The sequence below is a fragment of the Pelmatolapia mariae genome, linkage group LG12, assembly GCF_036321145.2.
Source record: "Pelmatolapia mariae isolate MD_Pm_ZW linkage group LG12, Pm_UMD_F_2, whole genome shotgun sequence".
In the NCBI taxonomy this organism is placed as follows: domain Eukaryota; kingdom Metazoa; phylum Chordata; class Actinopteri; order Cichliformes; family Cichlidae; genus Pelmatolapia; species Pelmatolapia mariae.
Genome location: NC_086237.1, coordinates 609,771 through 637,305, shown reverse-complemented (window position 1 = coordinate 637,305; position 27,535 = coordinate 609,771). Strand labels below are relative to the sequence as shown.

Genomic DNA, 27,535 nt, shown 5'->3' with positions numbered 1-27,535 from the left:
GTGAGAGCGCTCAGGTCGGCTCTTGAGTTAATCTGACTTCACAGCACGACATGTCTGCACCGTGAACCAATCATTACATGTGAAATGAAAGAATAAATGCCTCGCTTTCTATAATCTGCTCCCATTAGCTGTCATTACAGTGTGCTGGCTTCACAGCGACATGAAGCAGCACAGACGCCTGACCTCAGCTGTCTGCTCTGCTTAGAAGCTGTCAACCTCAGACGACAGGAAGTACAGGAAGCCAGACCTTTTCTCTGCATGACTCACACTCACTCAGGCCTTCAGATTACAGGAATAAGAAAAGATTTTACTGGTTTAATTGTTATTTATAATAGAAGGCAGCTCACAGGTGTGAAACTGTGTCAGGATTGGTTGAATGTGTGCTTCAGGCTTCTGTCTGTCCTCAGCTCTGAGCCTTTATCTGAGGTAGAATGAAAACCTGTGCTCTGTGCAGTTCTGCAGACCATGAATCAACAGCTGTGAACGCTGGTGTTTGTGTCACTGAAGTTGAATTTTACAGATTTAGCTGATTCTATTAGGAGGAGGGTTTTGAACGTGAATCTGTATTTTTTTCTTGTATTAATCAGTTTATCGTGATTTATGGGCTTGTTATTTTCCTCTTGTTACATAACTCGATATCCAGTCTATGTCTGGCTCTCCCTTTGGCTTTTATTTGTTTCAGGTTTATTGTTTGTGAAGCACTGGAGGAAACATTGAGCGCCTGGCAGCAACCCAGAATAACCACCCAGCTTTAATGCCTTGCTAAATGGCCTCCTGACAGGAGGAATAAAGAACTTTCTGCACTGCTCAGTGTCAGCAGGACTAAAATAAGCCGCTGATGTCACTGCCCTAATTTTAATTTTACCCTCGTCGTGATGGGAATCTTTCTTTGGTTAGTGACGTTTGGATCTGCCCTCCTCACATACTTTTGTGAAACTTCTTCTGTAGGTCAGGGGGTGCAGCCTCTCAGTAAAAACACGAGTGTTTCTGTGTGAGAAAATAAGGACGTAATGTGGGCTGTTAGCGTCACCGTCCTCGGGGAGCCGTAAAACATCAGCCAGGCCCGCAGCAGCAGCAGCACAACAACATCCTCTGGTGTTGATTTCCAGCAGATGGAAAAAGAGCTTTAGTTAAATCGCAGCAGACTCAGAGTTGGCCGGCCCTCCAGGCTCTGTCAGATTTCTGGGATTCAGCCCATGTGGGTTATTTTGTAGGGCAGATATTAGTACCAGTGCTTGTTATTCTGTGACTTTCAGGCTTTCTGCTGCTCTGTGCTCTGTGCAGATGAAACAGCGAATAGTCAAGTCTTGCTCGACACGGGTTACGCTATCTTTCAAACAGATCTACCATCCGGGTCAGGCTTTGTGTTACAACAGACTTTAGGATGTTTTTCAGGCTGTGTTTGCAGTATAGTTTTTGGTGCTCTGTTGTATCTTAATTGCCCCTTGGGGATAAATAAAGTGTCTCTGATTCTGATTCTGATTAATGATAATAAATAAAGCCTCGTGTTTCTGTTGCAGTCTGGTAGAAAAGCACTGGACAGGCCACTGAGGGTCTGGGAATAAATTGGTACTAAAATCTTTAAAACAATATGGAAAGTTTGGATATTTAAACATTTAAATAATTGGAAATTTCTATCTTTTTTTAGACAAAACGTTTAATAAAAAGCTTTCAAATAAACATCCTGCAGATTTGTGATAAGAGAAACAGCAACAGCCACATTTTATCATACAGCCTGCATGATCAGATGCAGCATTCAGAGCTTTTTATGAGGTCACAGAGCCAATTTGAAAATATGCACTTATGGTTTGACTCATATGGTTTGATTATTGATTATTATTTGTAATCAAGGATACTTGTAAGTGATTTGTCCAATTATAAAGGAATGAAGTCCATCCATGCATCCTCTTTCTTCCACTTATTTGAGTCTCAGGTGGCTGGAGCTTATCCGTAGGGAGAGAAGCAGGATATATCCTGGACAGGCCACCAGTCTGTCGAAGGACTAACACACAGAAATTTAGAATCACCAGTAATCATAACCCCAATGCAATCTTTGGACTGTGAGGGGAAGCAGAGAGAAAACCTGCAGAACTCCACACAGAAAGCCCCCAGCTGTCCCGAGGATTCAAACCCAGGACTTTCATGCTGTGAGGGGACAAAGTTAACCACTGTTTTGCCCACGAGGTACAAGAAATGAAGTGAAATGAAACCAAAACCTTTCTTCAAACACTTAAAACATGTTATATCAGGAAACCTGCTTTTACAGGACCTGGCTCATTGGTGTGGTGACAATAATGGAAATTTGTCTGGGAATATCTTCTTTCCCACTTCTAATCACTAGACTGTAATCTTCCACAGTGAACCATGGCTGTCTTGATTTATTGGAAACTTAAATCTGTATAAACCTTTAGAAACCCGTGTTGCTCCCTCACTCGTCTTCTTCACGTCGGGCAGCTGCAGATTTCTGAGTTATGAAGCGCAGCCGCTTGACGAGGAAAGGTCGGCGAGGTCGGACGTGCTTGTGGTTGCATTCAGCCTCAGCTGGTGCGGCAGATGTTTTCCTTAAATGTTCTAAAATGCTTTCACACCTGTCAGAGCCTTGGTGTGGAAAAGCAGTGGGTTGTTTCAAAAAATCCAAAAAGAAAAACATGTGAATGAAAATTAAGGTTTAATAATGTAACAGTTAGGAAATGGTTTTGTTCTGCTGTTTAAAGCAGGCTGTGGTGAATTTAAAAGATTTGTTCTGTGTGATTGGAGACGTTTGTTCCTGACACTGACCAGTAGGAGGCAGTGTTAGACGTCTTCAGGTTCTTTCTCTGAAGTCCCTAAAATTCCCCCAAGATGCATTTGTTGAACCACAACACAAACAAATTCAGTTTACTAACAGGGACTTCCTGATGGTGCTTTCAGGTGCTTTCTGACTGTTAAAGTCAGGTTGTTTGTTTTTATGGTGAGCAGCAGTGCTTTGACAAGGTGTGTGCAGGATAACATTATATAACATTGAGATCTTTGTGTTGAGGTGGTTTCAGTGAGGATTTTGTTTCATTTGCTCCTAACTGTTTGCAGCTGAAAAGTTTGGTCAGTGAGCTATTTCGATATTAATCTGTAATTTAGCTAATTTATTTTGGAAAAATTATTCTTTTCTATCTTTTCAGCTGAGGACCTGCTGATTTTCCCTGTTGTATTTTCTAAGTATAGTAAGATCAGACAGAATGTGTTTATTCTAAAAGTTGGCAAAGAGTTACAGCAGCTTATGACAAAACAGCTTAAACAGACTAGAAAAAGTACAGTGACAAAGCTAAATAGATCAATAGGGTAAAAATTACAAAAATGAAAAAAATCTAATAAGTAAAATTTAAAAAGCTCAGTAAGTGAAGATCTAAATAAAAAATAATATAATATAGTACTTGTGTAAAGTAAAAGCTCAGTACATTTGGTTAATCAAAATAAAATGGAATAAAAATGTCTTAAACACTAAAATGGAAGTTGAAAAATGTAGATTTTAGATACACAAAATCAGACTTTTTCCCATTTAAATACATACTTATTTATCATCTTTCCACAAATATGTTTAAAACTCAAACCAGTCACCTAAAAAAGTCCCCCCCCCTCCCAAACCCTAAATAATTATATTTAAATGATGTCTTTATGGAGCTATAATCTCAGTAAAACTGCTGAAGTGTGACTTAGACTTTTATAACGAGTTAACATACTCACAGGTAATTTGTTTTTTATATTAATGCATAATCAATCTTTGGAAAACTAAGTGAAAAGTAGAAAGTTGCCCTTTTGAAAGGTGTTAGAGGAGCATGTACTGGTTTAAACTCTATGCCACCTTTAAGCTGTGCTTTAGTGTAACAGTGGAGGAGAAGGTGGGGGAAGCTTGTTTGCTGAGCTGCTCTGGGCTCACGGTAAAAGTGTAACTCCAGCAGACTTCACTGTTTTCTTTTCCCACACAGTCCTCCTGCCACAGTGAAGGCACAAACAGCGCCATCATTTCCCAGAGACATGAGTAAGAGCGGGGGAGTAAGTGCTGCCTTCAGGGACGTCTCGCAGACTCCCGTTTCATACATAACAACTTTATAGTGTGCTTGTGTCGCCCAGGTTACTATAGTTACCTAAATTTAGGTCTGATAAAATAAAATGTGGGAAACTTGAAATTAAAGTTAAAAGCAAATATAAACTTTTGTAAGTAAATGATTTGTGACCTTAGAAAACTAATCACATTAAAATTAAAATGCAGATTAAATAACATTACTTCTAGTCTGTTAATTTGAGTGATGAGGCTTTGGGGAATGTGCTTATTGAGATAATAGGCTGTCTGCATGTCTTTGAGTCCACTTCCGTAACAAACTGTGTTTCTATTGTAATACTCATTCTAATTTTGTCCCTGATAGAGAATCCCCAGATTATAATATTTAAAAAACAAACAAACAAACAAACAAACAAAAAAAAAAACAAAAACAAACTAAAAGTAGGGCTGAAACTAATAAATATTAAAGTAAAACAAAATATTTTCCAACAATGAAAAAATTACCTGAAATGAGCAAACTCACTCTGTAAACTAACTGGAAAAAAGAAAAATGAAAACTATTATAATTGCACTAAAAAATAACAACAACAACCGTAGAGTGTTTTTTTGTTTTGTTTTGTTTTAGCACAAAGTAAAAGTCTGATATGGTGACGAACGTAGTTATGAACATTAAAGTATGGTTAATAGCATTTCATTACATCTATGTAAATGAAAAATAACTAAATGAAAAGAAGTAGTTTGTTCCTTTTCCATGAAGAGTACGTGTTAGATGTTTAACAGCAATTTTGCAAAGTTGTATTCACGTTAATGTAATTAAAGTTTTAACTTTTTAAAAAAATATGTATAATGTGTGGGATTAAATACAAGACAAAAGATAATTTTCGCTAAAGCCATGCTGTGCGTTTGGTTTATCCGATAGCCCTGAAGGCACCGGTTGCTGGGGGCGGGGTTTAGAAAAGCCCCGGTGTGAGTCAGGGCCGTGATAAACTGTACTGAGAGAGGCGATGATCACACAGAAGCGTTAACCTCAGGCGGCAGCGGCAGTGTGTGTCTGTGGGAGTCCTAAAAAACATTAGAAATGTCAGCGCGGGGGTGTGACTGAACTCTGCGGGCATCCATGGTCTATTTCCCGGGGATGCAAGCCGAGGCGCGTAGCGTCAAGCCGGGCCAGCTGCTCGAGATGTTTGACTCTTCGTGGAGGGTGCGGAACATTTGGGACGGCGTGAGGCTAGAGGTGGTCGAAGACCGCAGCCCGGTGGTCCTGCACAGCTTCACCCACCTGGACCCTGACCTGCCGCTGGTGGAGGTGAGGAGGGTGAGGAGGCAAGGAGAGGTCCGTTAGCTGATGCGGTTTGCTGTGTTGTCATGGAGGAGGGTGGTCGGGCGGATCCAAACAGGTTTTCAGGCTTCAGGGTGGCGATTCTGGAGGAATAACACAACACTTGTGCTTTTAAAGAAACATTTTCTTACCGTTAAAATAGAGATTTGTGATGTTTCTCCTGTATCTCCACGTATTTCAAAGCTTTATCTACTTTTATGCCCATAAAACATGTTTAAATTTGCGTTAAATAAGCTTACATTCAACATGGTGAGTCACCCAGGTGATGCAATGTGCCATAAACGCTCTAATCCTGTATTTTTAAGCCTTGTAAACGGATTATCAGTATAAAGCTGCTGATTGGCTGCAGCTTACTGTGTTAATACAGTCTCATAACAAACATAACAATACAGGGAAATCTAATATGATGCTGCGGTGCTGCTTGGCAGGAGAGTACAGTTACAGGATGACTTGCTTTTTCATGTTGTTATTGAAGCTTTCAGCCCTGTGGTTATCACCCCTCCCTCCCTCTGATTCTCTTTGATACTGAAACCCTCCTGTGCAGGTGTCGCTGAGTCAAACCTCACCAAATGCCATGAAATATCTGCACGGTTGATACTGAGAGTGGTCGTTCTGTTTGTCATTTTACAGAACGATGCTTTCTGCGTTGGTCGCTTGTACTTCTAGGGGTTTTTCCACATGTGCGGGCATACATTGAATCAATCGTGTTATTTACAGTTGCACTAGTCGTTACAGGAAGTAGTGGTCTGTTACTGCAGCAACATGATTCATTGATTGGTCAACAAAGTCACCTAACAAAGGAGTGAAGTTAAGATTTTGTTTTTGGTTCTGATCTAATTTAACAGACAGATATAAATCCATTTAGTTAGTTGAATCATTTTTAGGAAGCTCCACTGCAGTTCTAAATGTGGCCATGATTACTGTAATTACAGATTAATCTGTAGATCATTACCCCAGCTGTTTGAGTCATTGTTTCGTTGTTAGAATAGTTGTCATAATAAAGATTACACATGGCTTCTTTTGTCCAATCAGCAATCTGAAGGAGAAATACTTTAGTGTAATTTCATAGAAAGCCGAAGAAACAAGCGGGTTTTCAGATATAGAAGCTGCAGCCAGCGAATCAGATGCTTTTACATGTTCAGGTCACGATCAAAGTGAATCTAAAAGTAAAAGCACACACGCAGCAGAATGACTTCAGAGTGTATTACATCAAAAACACCCCCCGAGGGAACCGTGAGCCTCTGAGTTCTGGGTTGGGCCTCCGTGGATCGGTCCAGGTTTAATTGAGTGGATGCTTGATTAAATTGGGGTCTTTGGATCCCCGCTGTAGTGGGTGACGTCATTGTCTGCAATCACTTATTACTTGTGCTCTGATATGTCTGCATCACTGGAGCTGTTAAATCTTAAGCAGCTGTTATTTTTACTGAAATGAAAACAAGAAAAACAGCATATTTCTGCCATTAAAAGATGACAGCATCTCACATTATTAATCATTTACTAATTTGTATTGTGTTTTCACTACATATTACTAACAAACAGACCTGTAACAGCTGCTGAGGTAGATTTACAAGAGTACAAGAGTAGATTTAACACATTAATGTTAACCCTCTGTGCTCTAAGTCAGCATAGGCGATAAAACCAACCCTTCACTACCCTGGCCCTAGTTTTTAGAGGTTGGGTTGATCACTTAGACCTCAGATGGACAATCAAGAATTAGACTCTTGTTTGTGTTCCCGTGGAGTTGAATTGTGATGCTAGTAGAGCTCAAATCATAGCCTGTACATAAAAGATGGACATAGCCACTAGTTGGCACTACAAATGTTAGTTGATTAAACAAATTATTCTTATTTCATTGAAGTACAACAGCAGTTGCCTGCTAGTTCAACAATGTTAGGACGCCACTGCCCCTGTAACTTCAGTCTCTGTCACATTGCTTGAGCCAGCGCGGTTCTGCAGGACTTCTGCAGGAAGCTGTGTGTGACCACATTCATTTTTTTGTTAATGAGGTTTTAAAGCCTCACAGTGAACTTTTTCGCTGTCACCATCTTGCTGGTTTGAGATGAGATGGAACAAACTAATGAGATTGAGATACACTATGCTTTATTGTTTTTGAGTCTGTGTGGCAGTTTAAGTTATAAAATTTTAAAAGATGTAAAACTAACGATTGATACCACAAACTCATCTGGAAAGCGTTTGCTAGGGTCATAGGTCAAGTGAGCAGCAGGGGTCTTTATTCATAAAGAATCTGACTAGTCAGTGCAACTAGAAAAGTCTCCCCCTGCTGGCCATTAGAGAGAATGCAGGTTAAATGCTTCACTCTTCAAACACAGGGAGGGTTATTTTATTCTTTAGTAAACTAAACCGAAACATGTTTGACTTTAGAAGACTGAACACACTACAAACCCAATTGTGCCAAAGTTTTAATGCTGTGTAAAATGATATATTTATGATATGTTTTCTGTGTTCTGTTGTGAATTAAATAGAGGTTTATTGGTATGCAAATATTTTCTTTGCTCTGCAAATTTAGAGCAGTTAATAACAGGAAATTGTCCCTGCTGTATATGAAGATCACGTGTGTTTTGCTTCTCTATCACTACACTGTTTTCATATCTCTAACTGTCATGTTCCCCCCGCCTAGCTGTCCTCTTTAAACCCAGGCTCATAGATATGGTTTCATTGCCATCTATAAAAATTGCCTTTGTTCTGGATTAAATAAATGTTTTCCAGCCTTGTGCTCCATACATCTCGAACATTCGATCACATAAGGAGGGGAGGATGAGTAATCATATTTATTGGTCTTAAACGGAGCCAAGGATTGGATGGCAATGTCACCATGGAGACCGTGTATTCCAGTCTGTGTACCTGGATTACATGTTCTCTTCTTTTTACTTTCTGGTGTCTTTGGTCAGACTGGACTGGTATCAGAGGTTCATTATTAACCCCCCCATTTGCCTCAGTGTGCCCCTGCTGGTCTCCCGTCCCCTGCTAACCTGTTCTGCTTCGTCCCTTTGCTCTAATCTAATCCTCTGCTCTAACACAATTACCTAATCCCCCTCCTGCAGAGGCTGAGGGGTTTCCTACACAATCGCTGCCTTTATTCCCCCCCTGCTGCACAAGCCGTGAATGTTATTTGATGCTGAGGTTGTGTTGCAGCATGAGGGGGTCACTGGGGCTGATCTGGTGCTGCCGGCGGTCAGATTGAGCTATTTGTTGATCCCTCTGGCTCTGTGTAACCAGCAACATCAGCCTCAATGCACTGTATCGTATAGCTGAGAGGATCGAGTGGCTTTAAAATGGAGGTGTGCCACGAGATGAAGTTACTGCAGTGTGAGGCTAATAACAAAATGATGCTGTGCTGTGTCATGACTGGATGATTGTTTTGGGCGATTAATGGGCATTTTGGTTCTTTGTAAAATCGGATTTGTTATAATAAATGATGTGTGCCTGCTTAATTTTGAGGTTGAAGCTGATGTGCTTGACCAAGTTACATTTATCGACCTACTTCTACAACATTTTGTATCTTTCTGCAGGAACTGACCCACTGATGTGGCAAGGTTGATGGAATTGCTTTTTTTCTACCCTATAATAAAACAGTTGCACTCATGCAGAGTTTTTTTTCCTGGCTCAAAATGGGCCTCTGAGGGGTGACTGTGCATACAACCACAATTTGTCCACGTGTAGCTGAAGAGGATAGTCTTTGTTAACCTCAGTTAGCAGAGGGTTTCTTGTTATTTTTTGCCATTTGATTGGTACAAATGTATTGCATTAAGAGTTAAGCGGTCTCTCTGTGTAACAGTGTGTACCTTGGCTGTTTGTGCATCGTGCTTTGTTTCTTCTTTTTCTTTACCAGCTTTGTTTGACTTTATGTAACTGTGTTTTTGCTTCTTTTTTTTTAACCCTGTATAATCTAATTTTCACAGGAGCCAAGAAGCCCTCTTGGCCACAGATGCAATAAGCCAAACAGTATACAACAGTGCATTCAAGCTAAAAATAGTCATAATTACCAACGATGCAGTCCGTTAGCAAAGCAGCAGGATCAGGGGGCGAACCTTTCATAAAACTCTGCTGAACAAAGACTGCTGCTTATCGAGCCCGTCTCAAGAGAAACAGTGAGCACTTCGAACTGTCAGCTCATTCAATTACAAATCAGTTTGCAGAGAACATCAGAGAAGCAGCGAAGCAACTCCCAGAGCAGTTGGTTCAAGGGACTCTGTTCACCTTTGTGCTTACAGGATCTGATTCGGTTTAGGAAGGAAGGAAGTGCAGGGACTTTTTCATAGATCATTCTCCTTAGTGTTTAGTGAATGTTCTCCATGTTATTGCAGCACCAGCTATCAGCATATTTAAAAAAAATCAGTGTAAACATCAGCTATTTACCAAAAATATCCCCTAAATTTAGAACAAAGCAGGGAAATTGGAATTCCAAGCTTAAGTAAGGGGGTATTCAAAGGAAGAAAAACAATGCAATTTACCTTGGACAGTGTTCAGCACGACGCTGTCATTGTTTCCCTACAGGAGCAACAGAAAATATGTTTTATTTTTACTTAAAAAAGCTGCTGCTGCTGACACGTGGTGCAGTAAACTGAACCGATGTGTCGATCGGACTGATATTCAATCAAATATCAGATCAGTCCATCCCTAATAGACACACACCTCCAGTCGTCCATCTTGTTGTGTTTGTAGTTGTTGCTATGCCAGCCGCACCGTAACCGTGTGAATGCAAACAGAAAGAAAGCCCTTGACAGTGAGGGTAGCCCCTCAGTGGGCAGCTACCCTCGGGGAGCACTTAGGAGTCTTTAGTTTTAGAAGCGCAGAGTGACGGCGAACTGAGAGACTCTGAGCTGCTGAAACATTTTCCATGAACTTCGTTCTTTCTGTCATCATCTGATTGTCCTCGGAGCTAACAGTGACTCAGCCTTGCTTGTGAGCAATCCCAGATGTATGTTATGATACTGCAGCGCAGCACCGGTTAGCCCCACATGGAAGAAATGATCTCAAACACAATCAGAACCAAATAAACCAAAAACTGGACAGTGCACAATGCTGGATTACGGTTTCCTCTGTGCATGTCTCGTTGTCTAATTATATCCACATGACCTGGATTTACAGTGAAGAAAAAGTGACTTCAGTCAGCTTTCTCTGGCCTGAGTCACGGGGATGCCATTTATGATGTGCTCTTATTTAAGATAAGCCCCGACAGCCGGAAGTTTGGTTAAGTGTCGCGGTGAGAATCAGGAGCCGGACCGTCCGACTCGGCACAGAGGAGCTTTTGTTTCTGGGTTCATTTTGAAGAGAGAAAGTCGAGTGGCTGAGGGCTGGATCTCAGCAGCAGACAGAAACTGGAATGTGAAGGCCAGACGCCTGGAAAAATACTCGATTCTCCAACTTTGCTCAAATTGCCTGATTCTGCACTTGCTGTCTGTCTGCTGCAGCATGTTTATCTAAACCTGGAGAAACACTTTGACATCAATATAATCTTTGCAGAAACAACATTGCATTGCTTTATTTTGGTAGGCGTTAGAACATCACCATTTCTTGAGAGGGAAAACCGGCTGACTGGTGTCCCTCCGTAGGCTTTAAAACTTGTGAGTTCATGTTTGGATTTAGGTGAAGTTTTTTTAAAGACACAAAGCAGATACAACCCTGTTGCGTTTAAAGCAGCTATTTTGTTTTACTGAGCGAGTTACAAAGTGGGTCAGAGCAGGAGAGAAGGTTCTGGAGGGATTTGATTTAATTCGGCGGGATTAACTGGGAGCAGAGGGGGAGGATGGAGGTCTTTAATGCGCTGTGCGTGGACACAGCTCAGAGGTTTTGCTTGTAAGAAGTAACGTTTAAACCTCCTGCGGGACAAAATGATCAAAGTACTCATTATCACTTGAGAATTAATTGGGATTTCTGTCATGCTGTTTTTGTAGCCTAACCACATGTTTCTGTTGGATTGCTGCTCGTATTAGTTACCTGACCGTAACTCTTTTATGAGGTTGTGAAGAGCCACAGAGGATGGTTTTTCTTCTTCTTCTCTTCCACAGGTTTCAGCCGTGCTGAAAGATTATCATTAGAAAAAAAGTGACTGTGATAGTAACAGTTAAGTGATACTTAGGAAAACCTCCAGCATAAGCTAGTGAGCAGACCTTGAGTCAATGCTATTTGCATCAGCAGAGAACTTCACGATACAGACTTGAAGTCTGGGAATGCAAAATTACTGAAATCTTTTGTTATATCCTTCAAAATATATTTTAGATTTTAGTGCAGATGTCCTCTGACTCCCAGAGTGTAAAGCAAGAAATCCTAACTGCAGGTTGTCTTAAAAAATAAAACTTTGCTTGTTCTGGAGCCTTCCCACGTATCAGACAGTCCTCATCAGCAGAACGAGCTTGCTCAATGGAAATGTCAGCGTTTAAACTTTCCACGACACCAAACGTCTGCATAGATATGTGCAAAAGCTCCAGAGTCAACAACAGAGTGGACTTTGAGTTGGGCTTGTCTGACTCAGGGTGACATAAATGACTGAATCCAAGTCGTGTTGATATTTGAGAAGTTTTACAGTCAAATTTGATTAGCATTTAATTTGCATCAATGGTGATTTATGGATATGAAAATCAGCCCTGTTTGAACGGGACCAGTATAAGAGGCTCATTTTCCCAATTAAACTGTGAGCATGATTGATAATGGCAAAGCTAAAATGACCAAGCCAGTTTGGCTCGATTAATACCTTTCTCTCACACAGTTTGAGGCAACACATGGGCAGAAATGTCCTAAGCTGAGGGTTAAATCAAGGTCTTATTTTAGTTTTTATAGAAAAAAATTAAATTTGAGTGAAATTAGTAGAAAGTATAATTCAAAAAAACATGAAAGAAAATAAACTCCATCCTCCATCGTTTGCTGATCCACAGTCACTGCTGTCGCTTTGAATCTTCTTTGACACTGTAAACAAGCCAACTTAATAAAAAAAAAATCTGATTACAGGAAATGTAGATTGAGGTCATCTCCTAAATCTAATCAGAAGTTCTGTGACCCACGGCTGGTCTGTCAAATTAATTTCTCAGCAAAATCTGTTCATGTCCAAAGTCAGCTTTTGGATGGCAGAAGCACAGGGACAAAAATAGACCGTTTGTGTTGTTGTTAGTTTGGAAAAGAAATGATGGAGAAACTGCTGGAATAAAGTTAATTTGGAAGTAAGGGAGTGTGTCTTTATGTATTTTTGTTTTATGGATAAGAAGAAATTTTGTTTTATGATTTTAGCTCCTTTTTGGTTCACTAATACTTGTGACTTAAATTTAATTTATCTAAATAGTTATCGGGGGATATATCCCAGTGTCTTTGGCCATCTCATTTTCTCTCTGCTGCCAACAGCTGAAAGTTATTTGAATATCTACCTGCTGCACTGGGTGGGAACTAAAGTGTTTGGTTGCCTCATGACTTTGCCAGCATCTGGTTACATTTACTGTCTTATCCAAGAAAGTATCTGCATATCTACCTGCTATAGTGTTCAGGTTGCTTGATTAAAACTAAAACATCAGCTCTTGGACAAATTATTTTAAAGAGAAGTTGGAAATTGTATGTTTGCATTTGCGTCCCGACACTTTAGCTGTTCAGAAGCATCAGTGGGAGATGAGTAATGACTTTGGCGCATAAACCAGCCTTCTGCTCGCAGAGACCCCCTCAGTGCCTCAGTGTTTACCAGCTAAAGAGCTCGGCTACACCCTCCTCCCCTCTTCTGTGTCTTACCCCGCTTCCAAATGATCTCACCGCCTTTCAGCATTCATTGTTAGCGAGGGGAAGTCACCGGCTTGTGCCGTGGAGTTGAAATGGACGCGTGCTATTGTTGCCTTTGTTCAGCTGTTGATTGTTTTTGGGGGAGGGGGCAGGTTTTCTCTTGAGAGTTTCTCTTGATCTGCATTTAGACTTTGCCTCAGAGGGGATTTCTAATGGTCACTTTCGAAGCAGGTGTGTTTGCTGTTGATGAGCCCTGTAGCTTCACTCCTCCGAACACGCTCCCAGAGGGCTCTTTGGCCTTGGGGGGATTTGGCGCAGCCTCAAGGTTTACTTCAGCCCTTATGTTTATTTTAGCCTGTTCCTGTGCCAGTTAGCTGTGTTTATAAAGCCTATACACTATCAGATAGAAAGAAGGAGGTTTGTTATTTAAGATAAACTTTTTTCTTTTTTTAAATTTTGGGATGTGATTGTTTTTTCGAACTAATGAAAAGGTCAGCCGGCTGTTGTGAAGAGGCTGGGAGTTGATGCTGATGCTCTCGACTCTTCCAACTTTTAATTTCAATAGAGAATCGTTCCTGTTTACGTCTGCTTGGGTCATTAGAAGTGTGGCCATTGTTTTTGGTAGTGCTAAGAGCTTTGTTAACAAAGGTTATGTTTATGATCAGGAGACATAAAAAGTTGTTGGGAAGCAGGATAATTATGATCCAAAGCTTGTTACCTGATGGTATGCCTTTCTCAGTTAACATGTTATGGTTGTTTTATAAACTAATTAGCATTAGGGATGTTTGCTATGAAATTAGACTAGTTGCAGAGTCTAAAAACACAGAATCCCTTTAGAAAATGTTTAATACTGAGCACACTTGAAATCCACAGAGTTAATTAGACAAATAAACATTTCTTGTATATTTTCAGAGCTATATGTTTTAAATGGGTTAGGGTTTTAAATGTTGCTGAAATGTTTGGGCTATGTGTAATGTTGAAAACATACACAGTGTGAGATGAGCAAAGATAGCAGCTTTGAAATGTCTGTTTTAGTATTTATGCACATCCCTACTTAACATGAACACACACAGCTGAGTGCATACATTTGTGTGTGTGTTTTACCTTATTAAATCATGAAAAACTACACGATCCTTCATGATCAGTCATACTTACCTAACTGCCATGACAGGTGCAGGAAGGAGCTAGTCACCTTGTCCTGCTGAAGATAGAATTTAGCACCAATTGTCGCCGCCTTGTTTTTCCTTCACCCTTTGATAGATGACTGTGCATGTAAGCATATGTGGCCCACATGTAGTTAAGGCATTGCAAGAGTCTGTGCTGCCTTTTTAATAGAAAATACGTGAACTTTCCTGAATTAACTGTGTAATCAATAAAAACTTTTCTCATTTGGTTTACTTTTTTAAAAATTAGAATCGTAGTGATTTTCCTTTTTGGATGGAGTCATGCAGGAGTAACCCTTAAAGTCACTCAAGGTGTTTGTTCCTAATCCTGATGCAGTCAGAAGCTCTTCTCCATCTATACTTACAGATTAAATAAAGTTTTACTCGAAGAAAATCTTGAAACTCTGCAGCCTTCTTGGTAATAGCCGTGAGAGAGCCTTTACTTTCAGCTTGGGTCATTTTGTCAGTGTTAATAAGTTTATAATCTAAGTTTATGTTTTGGATCAGGGTAGAAGATAACCTCAAAATCTGTCATGGAAACAAAAACAAACACCAGAGTTTTTTGGAAGCAGGAAAACAGGGACTCAAAATGGTTGAAAACATCCATCACAAATGCTGGTTTGACCTCCTTATTTATAAGTGCAAGTTTTAAAACTACCCAGCAACTGAAAACTGTTAAATGTCTTTGACCAAAGTGCCTTCTTGGGTATTCTTGGCCAGCAGGAATCCTTAAAAACGACACTTAGCAGCTGGACAAGCCTCTTTTGTTTCAGCCCTCTGTAAATCTACTAGGATTTTGCTTTGGTACATTAGAGTGGTAAGATTACCATTTAATGTGAGGGCTGAGCCGACTCCTGTACTGGAACACCGGGCAACAGTCAGGCCAAAGAAAGCCAAGGGGAAAAAAATCACTGTGTTTAATATAAACCAGTTTGTTTGAGCATTAAAACAAGTCTAAAACAAGGATTATGTGGCTTAATTTTCCTTTTCCTTCCTTCTGGAAACGTATCCTCCCTGCCTCGTGACTCTGTCCTGACACTTTTACTCGCCTCACATTCCTCCAGCCCACATTGCATTCATGGTTATCACAGCCAGGACGGTGTAGGTGAATGTAGAGTGTGGAGGAGGCCGTTTCTAGATGCCAGACATTTCCTGTGGACCCTTCTGTAGTTTTTTCATTTATATTACCGTCAGTGTAACCGATTCAGAGCACTGTTTGAGGAATATTATTCAGCTCAGATGCTCCAGATTATATTTACAGTTATATCAGTTCTTTCTTAAAATGATACCAGCATCATCATCACTGTCTGTTACTTGCAGACAGCCACTTCACTTTGAATATGTTTTAATCAGCGCAAAGATTTTCTTGTAAAACAAAGGGGGGCCTAGCAAAAAAAGTTTGGGAACCGCTGGGTTAGGGTATGTTCATGCTTTGGAAAATGTGATTGAGAGCATACATTTTGGACGTTTAACTGTATTTTCATAAGTTTTGCAGCTTTTTTACAGAGAGAGAGAAATATATGGTACATTTTCTGTGCATTAGCCACCTTGTCCTGCTTTGTGATCAAAGTGGACTAAACAATGAGATAAAGGGAGGATGATCTTTAAAAGAGAGGAGCTAAAATGGCTTATTTCAGACAGAGGAAGGTCCAGCATGAGATGATCAAGGATTATTATGAATGTCGACTCAGAGAAATAAGCAGAATAGGTTCTGTTTAAACTATAAAATCCACATGCCATATTAATAAGTATCAAGTTATTTCCCAGAATTTACTATGCCTGAACATCCTGACACATCAGGATAAAAGAAATAATTTGTATAATTCACTTTGAACATCTTGTAGTTTTCAGTGGAAACACTAAGAGACTAAATTTGCATCGTTATCTTCAGGAGAGCTGCCGGTAAATTAAAAATAACCCAAAAACCCCTTCCTTTGCTTTAATGACTGTGACGCAGTTTGTTTAGTTTGGTTTTTAACCACAGTGGGTAAATTGGATTCTATAAATAAAAGTAATCAGTGCTTCTGTTTCAGTGTGATTTCTATAATTAACATCTAACTGTGACCCTGCTTTGTCTGGTGTGTCATTAATTGTTGATCGTGGGGATTTTAAAACATGGTGTGGTGTTGATTTTATTGATGAAACACTGAGTCAGGCTGAAGGAATGCGAGGAAAAGATAAATGTAAGTGAAACGAAAAGGGCTGCTTCTGGATTTATGAGATTTTATGAGAAACCCCCCACTGAATGTCTTATCAGTCCTTTTGTTCATCAGCTGTTACATCAGTAAATTATGATGATTAAGTCAAACTGCAACTAAACCTGATTTAAAATAAACTTTCTTTTCATTTTTTTACAAGGAGAGTGATCGAGCCCAAATGTTCAAACTGTAAAACTGGTTTCAGTTTAAGAGGAAAACTGAAAACGCTGTCACCTGCTTCTTGGCTCTCCTGTAATGGTCAGCAGGAAAACACCCCAGTTTTCAGACTGAAGACTAAATCTCTTATGGCAAAAACAGAGTCACCTCTAGATTTAAGGCTCGATTTTAAAACATACTGAGCTCCGAGATGGTTCACAAGGTGCTTGGAGCCAGACCCAGACGAGCTGGAAAAGAGATCAGTAAAATCACAGGAGACCATAACTTTTCAATACCACTGACCCGAGTCACTGAGAGACGAGCATTTCTGTCCGTTTTCACTGGAGAAACCTTCAAATGAACTTTAAGATTTCATTTTCACCGACATTTTGAGGCTAGATTCAGCTTCTAGTCATGTTGAAATAGACGGTCGGGTTTCAGACTTGGTAGTTTCCTCTGTTGAAGCCATTTCAAGATGGCATTGAACTCCCCTTTTTAGAGCATCAGTCTCTCACTTATTTTTCTACTAGCACGGACTGTTTGGTTTGCATGGCAACACTTACGGGAACATGAATAGGAGCATTATTCTGGGAATCGATTCGCCCGATAGAGCGAGGAGCTGCCCTTGAGCGCTGCATTTTTCGGGCCGGAGGTGATAGCGGCGCGGCCTCTGCGGTTTGGCTGATAAGAGCCGCTCCTGCTGTTGAGCCTCTCAGCTGCAGCTGTGCCTCGGCCATTATATCCAGCAGGATTTACAGCAGTCCAGGGGTTTGCCTCCTCTCTTTATCTGTCACATACACCCTCCCTCAGCTGTCAGGGTCTCTTCAGGGTTACTGAAGGTCACCTTCTGTGTACAGGACTCTTGTTTATTGGGCAGAGGTTAGATATCCCAGTTAGAGCCAGTTTGACTTGACTCTTTTTTGTCTGTGTTTATGAAAACATTGTTGGTTATCAAGTGTGTGAAATGGCATCGCCTTCTGTCTGTAATCTGTTCGTTAGTAGGCTGGCTCTGAGACATAACACTAAATGATCGGGCTGCAGCTCACGGTTATGCTCATTATTTTTTGGCGATTAACTGTTACCGATTCACTCCATACAAGTAAAATAGTGAAAAATATAACAGTTTCTCCCAATTTAGTCTTTGCATTATTACTCAGAGAATGTTGGCTGTTTGTTGACATTTAATTACAGCTCCAAACCGTGCTGAGCGTCTCTCAGCCCAGAGCTGAGATGTTGGAAATGGACTTGAATGACTAATTCTCTGAGGATCCACGATAAGTGGCCGTGACAGATGACTGTGGCACAGCATGCCATTCCTCCATAGTGATTCACACCGCCATAGCTCTTCCTGTTAGGTTTTAATATGTTCATCTTTCTTGGCTCTCAAACAGCTAATGTTTATTTTACAGTGGTGTTTCCCCACTCGCAGACAGTCCAGCTATATTTGGTTGTTCAATTTAGCATTTTAGAAAAATTATCCAACCGTGATCAGGTTTCTAGAAAACTTGAAAAAAGTGCTTCTTGCTAATATTTTGAAACTGAACTCATCTAATTCTGTTCTCATCTTTATTTCTTGGGAGCTGATCTTTGCTTACATGTTTAAGTCACCCTCCAAAGGTCCATTTACGTCCATTAAATTCAAGAGGCAGACATCCTTATTGCTGATATCTCTAAAACTGGGCAAGCTAGATGGGGAAACAGCACTGCAGGCCAGCTGAAGAACTATCCCAGTGCATGATGCATTGTAGGCAGCTAAACTAGAGTTTGGTGTTTTCAAGGAAATTAGTGTTAAAGATCTAATTTTACTCATAAGCCGTCAGAAGTTACTCAGCTTATTTTTAATGGGTGTCGTAACACTTTTGTTTCTGTTGTGTAACCGCGAGCGGTGCTGATGAGGCATCAGGTGAAGTGGAATTCATATCGTTACTTTATGATGATCCCCGTCAGCATCACAGTTCATGGTTTGTTTCATCTTCGTTTTTCATGTTGAGGAGAAAACAACAACAAACTGCCGTGGGTGGTGACCTGCAGCGGCCCACAGAGCCCTCATTCAGGCAACAAGCAGCTTGTGTTAATTCCCCGTTTGGGTAAATGCAGGCTGCAGCCTGTATTGTCGACCCAGTTATCCAGCAAGCTCTGTTTGGTAACAAGCTATTGTTTGTTTGTGCACGCACATGATTCACGAAGTATGACTCAGAGAGAGGGACCGACCAGAAAGGAGAGGGCCAGGTCACACAGATGGTCATAATTAAAGGGTTTAGTCCCAGAATTAGATGCCGGACATTTTTAACTCCACGTTCTGCACGGTAAAGATGGCTGCTCTTCTCAGCCTTCAGCTCCCTCTAATCTGGTCCCTTAAACACTTATTTGAAGCGCTTGTTCCAGCATGAAGAAACCGCCGTGAATCCTGGGACAAAATTTCACCCAACCAAAGTTGACAGTTGGAGTAAAAAGTTTTGTTTTCCTTGTCTGCCTCTCAGAGCTCGACGCAGGAGATCGGCGAGGAGGCCGAGGAGGACGCCATCTTCACCATCACGCTGAGGAAGGTGCAGCTTCACCAGTCGGCCAGCAAGGGGCAGCGATGGCTGGGCGTGGACACGGACTCCGCCCTGAGCCTCTACGAAACCTGCAAGGTGCGGACCATCAAGGCCGGCACTCTGGAGAGGCTGGTGGAGTACATGGTGTCGGCGTTCAAGGGCAAAGACTCCACCTATGTCACCATCTTCCTCTGTACCTACCGATCCTTCGCCACCACCAAGCAGGTGCTCGATCTCCTGCTCAACAGGTACGGTGACACCAGACGACACACCAGGTGGAAAACCAGATTTGTGTTTTTTCCAGACTTTTCTGATTTAAATTCTTAATCAGAAATGAAGATGAATACATTGAGGTAGAAGTTGTGTTTAAGTACAAATTTTAGACATTTTACTTGAATATTTTTGTTTTGTGACACATAATCATGCTCAGATCCATTATTATAAAACAAACAAAAATTCAGTATATCAGAAGATTAAAATAGCAAATTTACTAAGAAATAAATTCTCCAAATTACAAGAAACAAGGGAATATTTCTTAAGATTATAAAGGACCAAAAGTACCAAAATGATCACACTGTAAATGAACCCCATCATGCCTACACACTGTATACAGAGGACTGATGTAACATTAATTAACAGACTTATAAATTACTTGAATTTCTCTCAAAAAAGCTGAACCTGGTACCCTGAGTGATATCATGGTTAATTCAGTTGTTCAATGCAAAATTATCCAAAAGGCTCCAACAGCACACACAGTTAAAAATTTCAGTTAAGTGAGTCGAATTAACAGAGATAAGGCCCGGGACAACTGCCTGCGCCTGGACACCTGTCAATCAAAAGGACCACACCCCTGAAAAGCCAATAAAAAAAATATATCTGCCCAGCAGTTGTGATGAAGGGAAAAGCCGCACATACACAGCAGATTTGTGGTAAATGTGTTCACTTGTGCTGTGAAGTTGTATTTTTTTAAACGGTCATCGTGCACTTGGTGGATGGACCCTGCGCAGTGGTCAGAGGTCTACAACTACAACTAGTTTTACTACTCCTGTACTTTTGCTACAATTGTTGTACTGCAAAGCAAAATGTAGTAAAAAATAAATATGATACAATAATAAAACGGCAATAAAAAATAAAAAGATGCCGGTGACAGTAAGGCTCAATGAGTTGAGCAGTATCACCGTATGTGATCCACATACCAAAGGCTACTGCAGGGGCGTGGGTTCAAGTTTGCCTCATAATTTTAAATATTGCACAGTATTACAAAATACTGTTACTAATGCCCATGTGCTTTTAAAATGTTTAGCTTATTAGGGACAACAACAAAAGAGAGAGAGAGCCATCAAACCTTGACATGAAAACTGAACTCAGACTGAAGCTTCTTTCTTTTTTGGTTGTTTCGTTTATTAGTTTGGTTCATTAAATGAAACTGTGGTGTTTTCTTTCTTTCTGTTTTTAGGTATGCCAAGCTCCAAAATGTGCCTGCAGCCACAGCACACAGAGTCTCTCAGGACGACTGCACAGAGCTGAGAAAGTAAGCGTGCTGCGACCTTCAGTGTCGAGCTTCCAGCATTAATCACAGAGTACATTCACAGCACCGAGCCTCAACCCCCCCTCCTCCCCGGCTTAAAGGGATCCTTTTCTTCCTCGTGGCTGGATACCTGTCAGACTGAGGGGGCTGTTTGGGTTCAGGCAGCCCTAAAAATGTGATAAATCACTGAAAAATAAACAAGACTTATTCATTTTCTTATTCTCTTGTAAAAGAGCTTTAGTTAAATCCTTAAAGTCAAGCCACTGTTTTCCGAGAAATGCTCCCATTGACTTCAGGTAGCTGTTGTTTTAAACTTCATGGAAACATTGTGCAGTTTTCATTTTTTTCTAAATAAATGAGATATCTTCAGATACTCAAATCACTGTACTGGGAACATGATTTCATGAGTAAAAACCACCTCCGTCTTGTAGCCATGTAGTCACCCTGAATGCATTTTATGATAATGCATTATGCATTATTTGCGTCATCCTTATATCCTGAGTGAAGGCTGTATTACTCAAAGATGCCTGGAGGTCCCATTGTTTCAAATCTAAGCCAAAATAAAGCTGTATTAAACTAAGTGGAGGGTCATTCATGTTAATGACATCGAGCTTTAGGCAGTAGAGGCTCTTTTAGAATTTCAAGATGGCTCATTAATTCAGAAAAACAGGGCTTTTTTTTACTCTTGTATAACAGAAACCATATTTGTTTAGATTTAGTTTGAATCAGAAGAATGGAAATAACAAAGGATGGAAAAACAGCCTGACCATGAGAGTCACCAGTTCAGATAAACACTAACATACTGTAGTAGATCATTCTCTCAAGCGTACCTTAAAATTGAAAATGTGAGAATGTCTTTCTATAAATTTAGTTTTTCTACTTTCATATTGTTGCTTTGTGGGTTTCCTAAGGAGGCCACTTCAGAGCCAAGTCGATTATCAGCCTCAGATAAGTGAGGCTCTTTTCTTATATTTTATTTCCTGTGTGTTTTAGCACTGTTTCGTCCATCCTGGGCGCGTGGCTGGACCAGTACTCTGAGGACTTCTGGAGCCCTCCAAACTACGAGTGTCTGCATCAGCTTCTCGCTTACCTTCACCTCCACTTCCCCGGCTCGGACCTGGAGCGCCGTGCCCGCAACCTGCTGGCCCACTTCCACCGAAGACAGCAGTGTGAGCCTGATCCTGATGGTATGAAGGCAGGACAAGAGAGGGACACCAGAGCAGGCAGGGACTCCTTTAACATACCAGAATGGTGGTCCCACAGTAAAAAAAACTGAAGTGTTAGAATAAACCAGTTGAAGGCTGTGCTCCAGATGTTCAGTTTCAGTTCAAACGCTGAGATATTTGTTGCTGTAAAGAACAAAGAAAGTGTTGGCTCAGAAAAAAGTGCAGGAGCTGCGTTAAGGTTGAGCTCAGGTGGAGTCAGCTGTGTGAAAAATATATATTTTTTAATCTCTTTAGGGGAACACATCGGCTGCCCTTTTGCTACGCAGGAAGAGAGCGGCTTTGAGGATGAGCTTCCTGCTTTCAGTTTCCTGTCGTTTGACCCCATCATGGTGGCAGAGCAGTTCACGCTCATGGACGCGGTGAGAATCTTTCCTGTCCCTTTCAGCACGGTTACTTGGTGGTGTTGATTCTTAAGATCATATCTGCACCTCCTCTCTTTAAATTAGAAATAAGTATCGATTTTAACTCCCCTCTTTCTCTCTGTCCATTCAGGATCTGTTCAAGAAGGTGGTTCCCTACCACTGCCTGGGGGGGATTTGGTCTCAGCGGGATAAGAAAGGTAAGGAGCACCTGGCTCCCACCATCAGGGCCACCGTGGCCCAATTCAACTCTGTCACCAACTGTGTCATCACCACCTGCCTGAGCAACCCGGCACTGAAGCCCAACCAGAGAGCCCGTCTGCTGGAGAGGTGGATAGAAGTTGCCCGGGTGAGACTTCTGGTTTGCTGAGCTCATGTGCACTTGGGACTGACAGCCGTTTTGGTTTGTCTCTGACTGAACGATTGCTGTTTTCAGGAGTGTCGAATACTAAAGAACTTCTCCTCGTTGCGAGCCATCCTCTCCGCCCTGCAGTGCAACGCAATCCACCGCCTAAAGAGGACCTGGGAGGAAGTGTCACGGTAGGTTTCGTGCCCGCCTGCAGGCTCTGCAGAGTGATTGTTGTGCGCTGACCTCTTTGTCCGCCTACAGGGAAAGTTTCCGAACCTTCCGCGAGCTGTCCGAGATCTTCTCTGACGACAACAATTACTCCCTGAGCCGAGAGCTGCTGGTGAAGGTGAGTCACAGCAACAGATGTAAACATAACACTCAGGGGGTGCACAGTGAAAACGGAGGAGGTGTATTTTGCCGCTGAAGGAAAAACCATCTTCGCAATAATACGCAGACAAATCAGTTTATGAGTTACATAACAGTAACACGTGGCAGCTGAGCAGGCGGCAGGAGGATGCACGGCTAGGTGACCCTTTACCGTCAGTATCCTTCCTCACAACAGCTGCACCCAAGCTTCCTGCACATCAGAGCACCTTGTTCTGTTACTTTTGGACAACAGGATCCATATACGATGTCCAGGGCGGGCTCTGTGCAGTAGACAGGTTGCTGTCATCATTAGTGTGATATAGTGGGTTTAATGCAGAGACGCGTTGACACCTTCGGGGTGTTTTGCAGCTTGTATTGACGCATTCAGTGGAAGGTTAGCAGGAGCTGATTCATTAATTCAAGATATTTGAGTGAGCAGGAAATGAGATGACAGATCAACAAGGCTGCACATGCTGCACATGCTGCTGCTCTCACACAAAGTCAAACACAGATTCTACTAATTTTCCACTGCTCGTCTTTACTCTTGGACTCTACTACAGAAGCTTTGCATGATTCACAGGTCAAAATAATGATTATTTTTCTTGCACTGGGGCTTTGCATTCATCCTCTGTCTGAAACAAGCTGTTTTAATTCCACCGCCTTTACACCAACTCGTTTTTGAGTGGCTGCTGCTTGTAAACAGAAGGTCTGAAGAGCAGTAGGGATGTTGGCCTTTATCGTACAAGAAACTTAGCCTGAAACAGGATTTAGTTGCACTTATGCTGCAGCGCCGTCCTTACAATCAACACGTTTTTAAGTTGTCACATTCTGACATTTGCACGCTCATAAAGACTGCTCAATTGTTAGGAAAAAGCTCATAATCATTGTAAATAATTGCAGAACTCATGCCTAATGCACGATATTGAGACTTACTGGATTGAAAAACAACCATGTACTACGATGCAGCGTGCAGGACAGTCGGTGTATGTGGGTGTTCGTGGTGATGAGGAATATGGTGTGATTTATTTATTTATATTTCAATAGGCGTTGATGAAAATAGATCTCTAAGGCACAGGGGGATATAAAAATATACCAGTCTCAACACATTCACTGATGTTTTGGTGGATTTTGATGACATTGGTAATACAGTGTTCTTATAATTGAACAAACTAGGTCCTCTTGACCCTTGTGTAAGGTGATCTTTCTTAGCGGTCAGTCTGCTGTGCTTAGTCAGAGTAAAGGTAGAGAGTGAATTATCACCTATTTTTAACCTGAGAAGTTTTCTGACGTAATGCTGAGTTAGTTAACACCCGCGGCGTCCGCTGAGGGAATCCCTGCTGACGTCACAGGGAGGAACCCTTTGGCAGGTGTAGATAACGGCTCCAATATGTGAAAGCAGACCTCAGGGCGTTGCCTCTGTCTATCTGCTCGGGCCAGGCTGCGTTGACTCGACTCGGTTGGCTCGAGTTGCACGAAGCTCCAGAGGCCTCCGGGCATTACATCACTCTGAGGAATGTGCAAAGAACGCCAAGGAGGTGGATTTCCTCCCAGTTTTTACTTTGAGGTCGTGCAGATGTTTTATTTTTTACTCCAGAACAGGTTTTAAAGATCTAATCTGCTGTCACACATAAAAGAAGTATATGAAGTTTAAAAAAGCTTTTGGAGAAAAACATCCTTGAAGGGAGGTTCCTGGTTAAAAATCGCCCAGCCTGCCCGTCTCTGACCTCCAGGCCAGCTGGATGCATTAGACATGCTTTAAATCACCAAACGGCACATGTGTTTTCTGTGAACCGTAACGTCATCATATTTTGAGCCAGTGAAAACAGTTGTGTGACACATTCTGTGGTTAGATTTGACCACAAAATATCGTGTTGGAAAGCCAAAGACAAAAATGTCTAAAACTTTATTAGCTGTATATAAACTACAGGTGTGTTCGGTCATATAAAGATCATTATATGTTCTGCTACAGCTTCATGCCATAGTATGTGTATATTAACATTTTATCATGAATGTTACTTGATATTTTTGAAGAAGATATGAAGAAATTAATCAATCAGAGGTATTTAATTACACAGGAATCAACAGGAAATCCTTCATTTTCCCCTCGCAGATTTAAAAACACGCAGAAGGACAACAGGCTGTGTGAATTATGTGGATTAGAAGAAGTTGGGAATGAAATACACTTTCTTTTATAGCATCCTTATTATGATGAGTGAAGAGTATGTACATTTATTGAGAAAAATCCAGAAATGTTTGAGTGCTACTGACAGGAATGAAATAGTTATAGTGTTTCTAAAGCTTGGAGAATGTGTCAGGTTGGATTATGAGTTGAGTTAGCTTGTAAGTTGTGCGTCATTTCTCATTCCCCGGATTGCACGTCCTCGACTCCTCTCCCTGGTCTCAGTTCCTCCCACGAGAGATACGAGCGGAGGAGGCGAAGACGAGACACGAGGAAGAAGGAGTCGAGGCGGAATGAGACGTCCTCGCTTCAGAGCCTCATTTTAAAGCGATGTCACTGAAATACCACATTTGAAACACCTGCATCTTAAATGTTATAGCCCGACTACAGCTTTGTTCAAAGTTGCCTAACATTATATTTTAGAAAAGACCAAAACTGACCACTGAGTACTGAGGGAGTGCATTTTGATCAGGGTCAGTCAGAATGATTATTTTTCTTTCAGTTTGTATATGTTTTATTGTTTAGTGTGTTATCTGTCAATTTGTGGTTTTGGGAAACGCATAACAAAAATTAATCTAACTATATTACAGGAGAAATGTGTGTATTCAGAAGTCATTTAAAGGAACACAATATGGGATAAACTATGTCTGATGTTGAATTATGTAGCACAGGGATGTTTGTTGTGGGGATGTGACGTTTGTTTTTCTGCAGAAGTGAGTGAGCAAAACTCACTTATTGCACCTTAGTGGAAGGGGGTTTGGGTATTTTTAGTGTTTGGCCTGTATTTTGCACATTTGTGAGTTTTAGCATCCAGAAAAACTTACCATGTGTTGTTTATTCTGCAGGAGGGCACCTCCAAGTTTGCAACTTTAGAAATCAACCCTAAACGCGCTCAGAGGAGACACCAGCAGCAGAGAGACCTGGTGAGACCACATGCTATCTGCTTGATGCTTTTCCACCAAAGCACTGCTTCAGGCGCTGAGCAGCCTCCATTTATTTTTCTTTCTTATGCTAACAGGCACATCTGCAGCAACCAGTACTCTATATCAAATCCCCTTCAAATCCACTTAAGGAGTACAATCACATTTTGAATGGGGGATTGCCAGCTGCTCTTCAAATTCAGCTTTCTGGAAGTTTTCTTACAAATTTCAACAAGCAGTGATTAGCTTAAACTTCTGCAGCAGTTTGCAGGGCTACTTACTGATGAAAATCAAATTTTTCCTGCAGCGCTGGTTTAAATAACGTTGTTCTAGAGAAATGGTTACTTGCACATGTTCATCTCCACGTATTCCGTAAACAGGGAGTGATGCAGGGGACGATCCCTTACCTGGGGACTTTCTTAACGGACCTGGTGATGATGGACACTGCCATGAAGGATTACACTGAGGTCAGACGTCAGATGGGAGTCGTTACTGTGATGATTTTTGGATTTTAAACCCTCTTCCTGGGTTTGTATTTTTTATTTTCTATCACTGCTAATAATTTCTTTTCTTCATTTTCAGGGTGGTCTGATTAACTTCGAGAAGAGAAGAAAGGTGAATTATTTATTTTTGTTTGTTTGAAATCATCATCAAAAATAATCTGCCAGTCCGAATCCCAAAGTCAAACCCTTTTTTCGGCTCTGCCCTCTTGTTGCAGGAGTTTGAGGTGATCGCTCAGATCAAACTGCTCCAGCTGGCCTCCAACAACTACAATTTCACTCAGGACAGCCACTTCAGGGAGTGGTTCGCCGGCGTGGACAAATACAGCGAAGCAGAGAGGTCAGTCATTATGCTTCTCTCTCTGTCTCTGACCCCGGAGGAAAGCAGGAAATCTGGCTGTTGTTTTGATGGTGCTTGGATATCTGCAGTCATCCTTTAATTCTGACAGTGAAAAGGGGAATTTAACAAAACTTGGTGCTGTGCTTTAAAAAAAACTATATATATATAAACCCTCAAGTTTTGGCAGGAACACATGAAATGTTCACATGTTCCAAGATTTTTAGGAGTTTATGAAATGATTCACAGCACTGGCTGCCAGCATGAAGCGTGGGTTATTCAGTTTGTCCTCAGTTTTGCCGTCAGGATTTAAATATCTGTGCGTTTTGATGAAAATGGTGAAAATATCATTTTCAATAATATTAAAAGGTTTTCTTCAAAAAAATAATGCTGATGCTGGTGGTCAGAGGAGGCGGTGAGAGGTTTAAAAATAATACAAAACCATTAAAAATGACAGAATTATTCATGGAAGTAGTGGTGAAACCCACCAAATTTACAAATCTGCAGGTGGAATGACCCATTCTTACTAACTTTAGCTCAGTGTTATCAGTGCTAACTGTGTTATCCTATCTCATCCTTGAGTTTATGTTGTCTTTACCATCTTTGAATTCCCATTTTTTCTCTTGCCG

General features: G+C 41.2%; 1 protein-coding gene across 5 annotated transcripts in view; it reads left to right on the top strand.

The window, feature by feature from the left end:
* Positions 1-27,535, top strand: part of LOC134638459 (ral guanine nucleotide dissociation stimulator-like) — a 60,045-nt gene that overhangs the window by 24,964 nt on the left and 7,546 nt on the right. For 2 of the 5 annotated variants that reach the window (XM_063489099.1, XM_063489098.1), the window contains exons 2-12: positions 19,086-19,390; positions 20,599-20,673; positions 21,664-21,893; positions 22,131-22,255; positions 22,389-22,604; positions 22,692-22,795; positions 22,866-22,950; positions 25,995-26,072; positions 26,450-26,536; positions 26,652-26,684; positions 26,788-26,909. In XM_063489099.1, the coding sequence (XP_063345169.1) occupies positions 19,086-19,390; positions 20,599-20,673; positions 21,664-21,893; positions 22,131-22,255; positions 22,389-22,604; positions 22,692-22,795; positions 22,866-22,950; positions 25,995-26,072; positions 26,450-26,536; positions 26,652-26,684; positions 26,788-26,909 (1,460 nt within the window). Of the gene's footprint in view, positions 1-4,855; positions 5,340-19,085; positions 19,391-20,598; positions 20,674-21,663; positions 21,894-22,130; positions 22,256-22,388; positions 22,605-22,691; positions 22,796-22,865; positions 22,951-25,994; positions 26,073-26,449; positions 26,537-26,651; positions 26,685-26,787; positions 26,910-27,535 lie in introns of those variants that run through there. The other 3 variants (XM_063489094.1, XM_063489097.1, XM_063489095.1) reach the window with 3 other exon arrangements.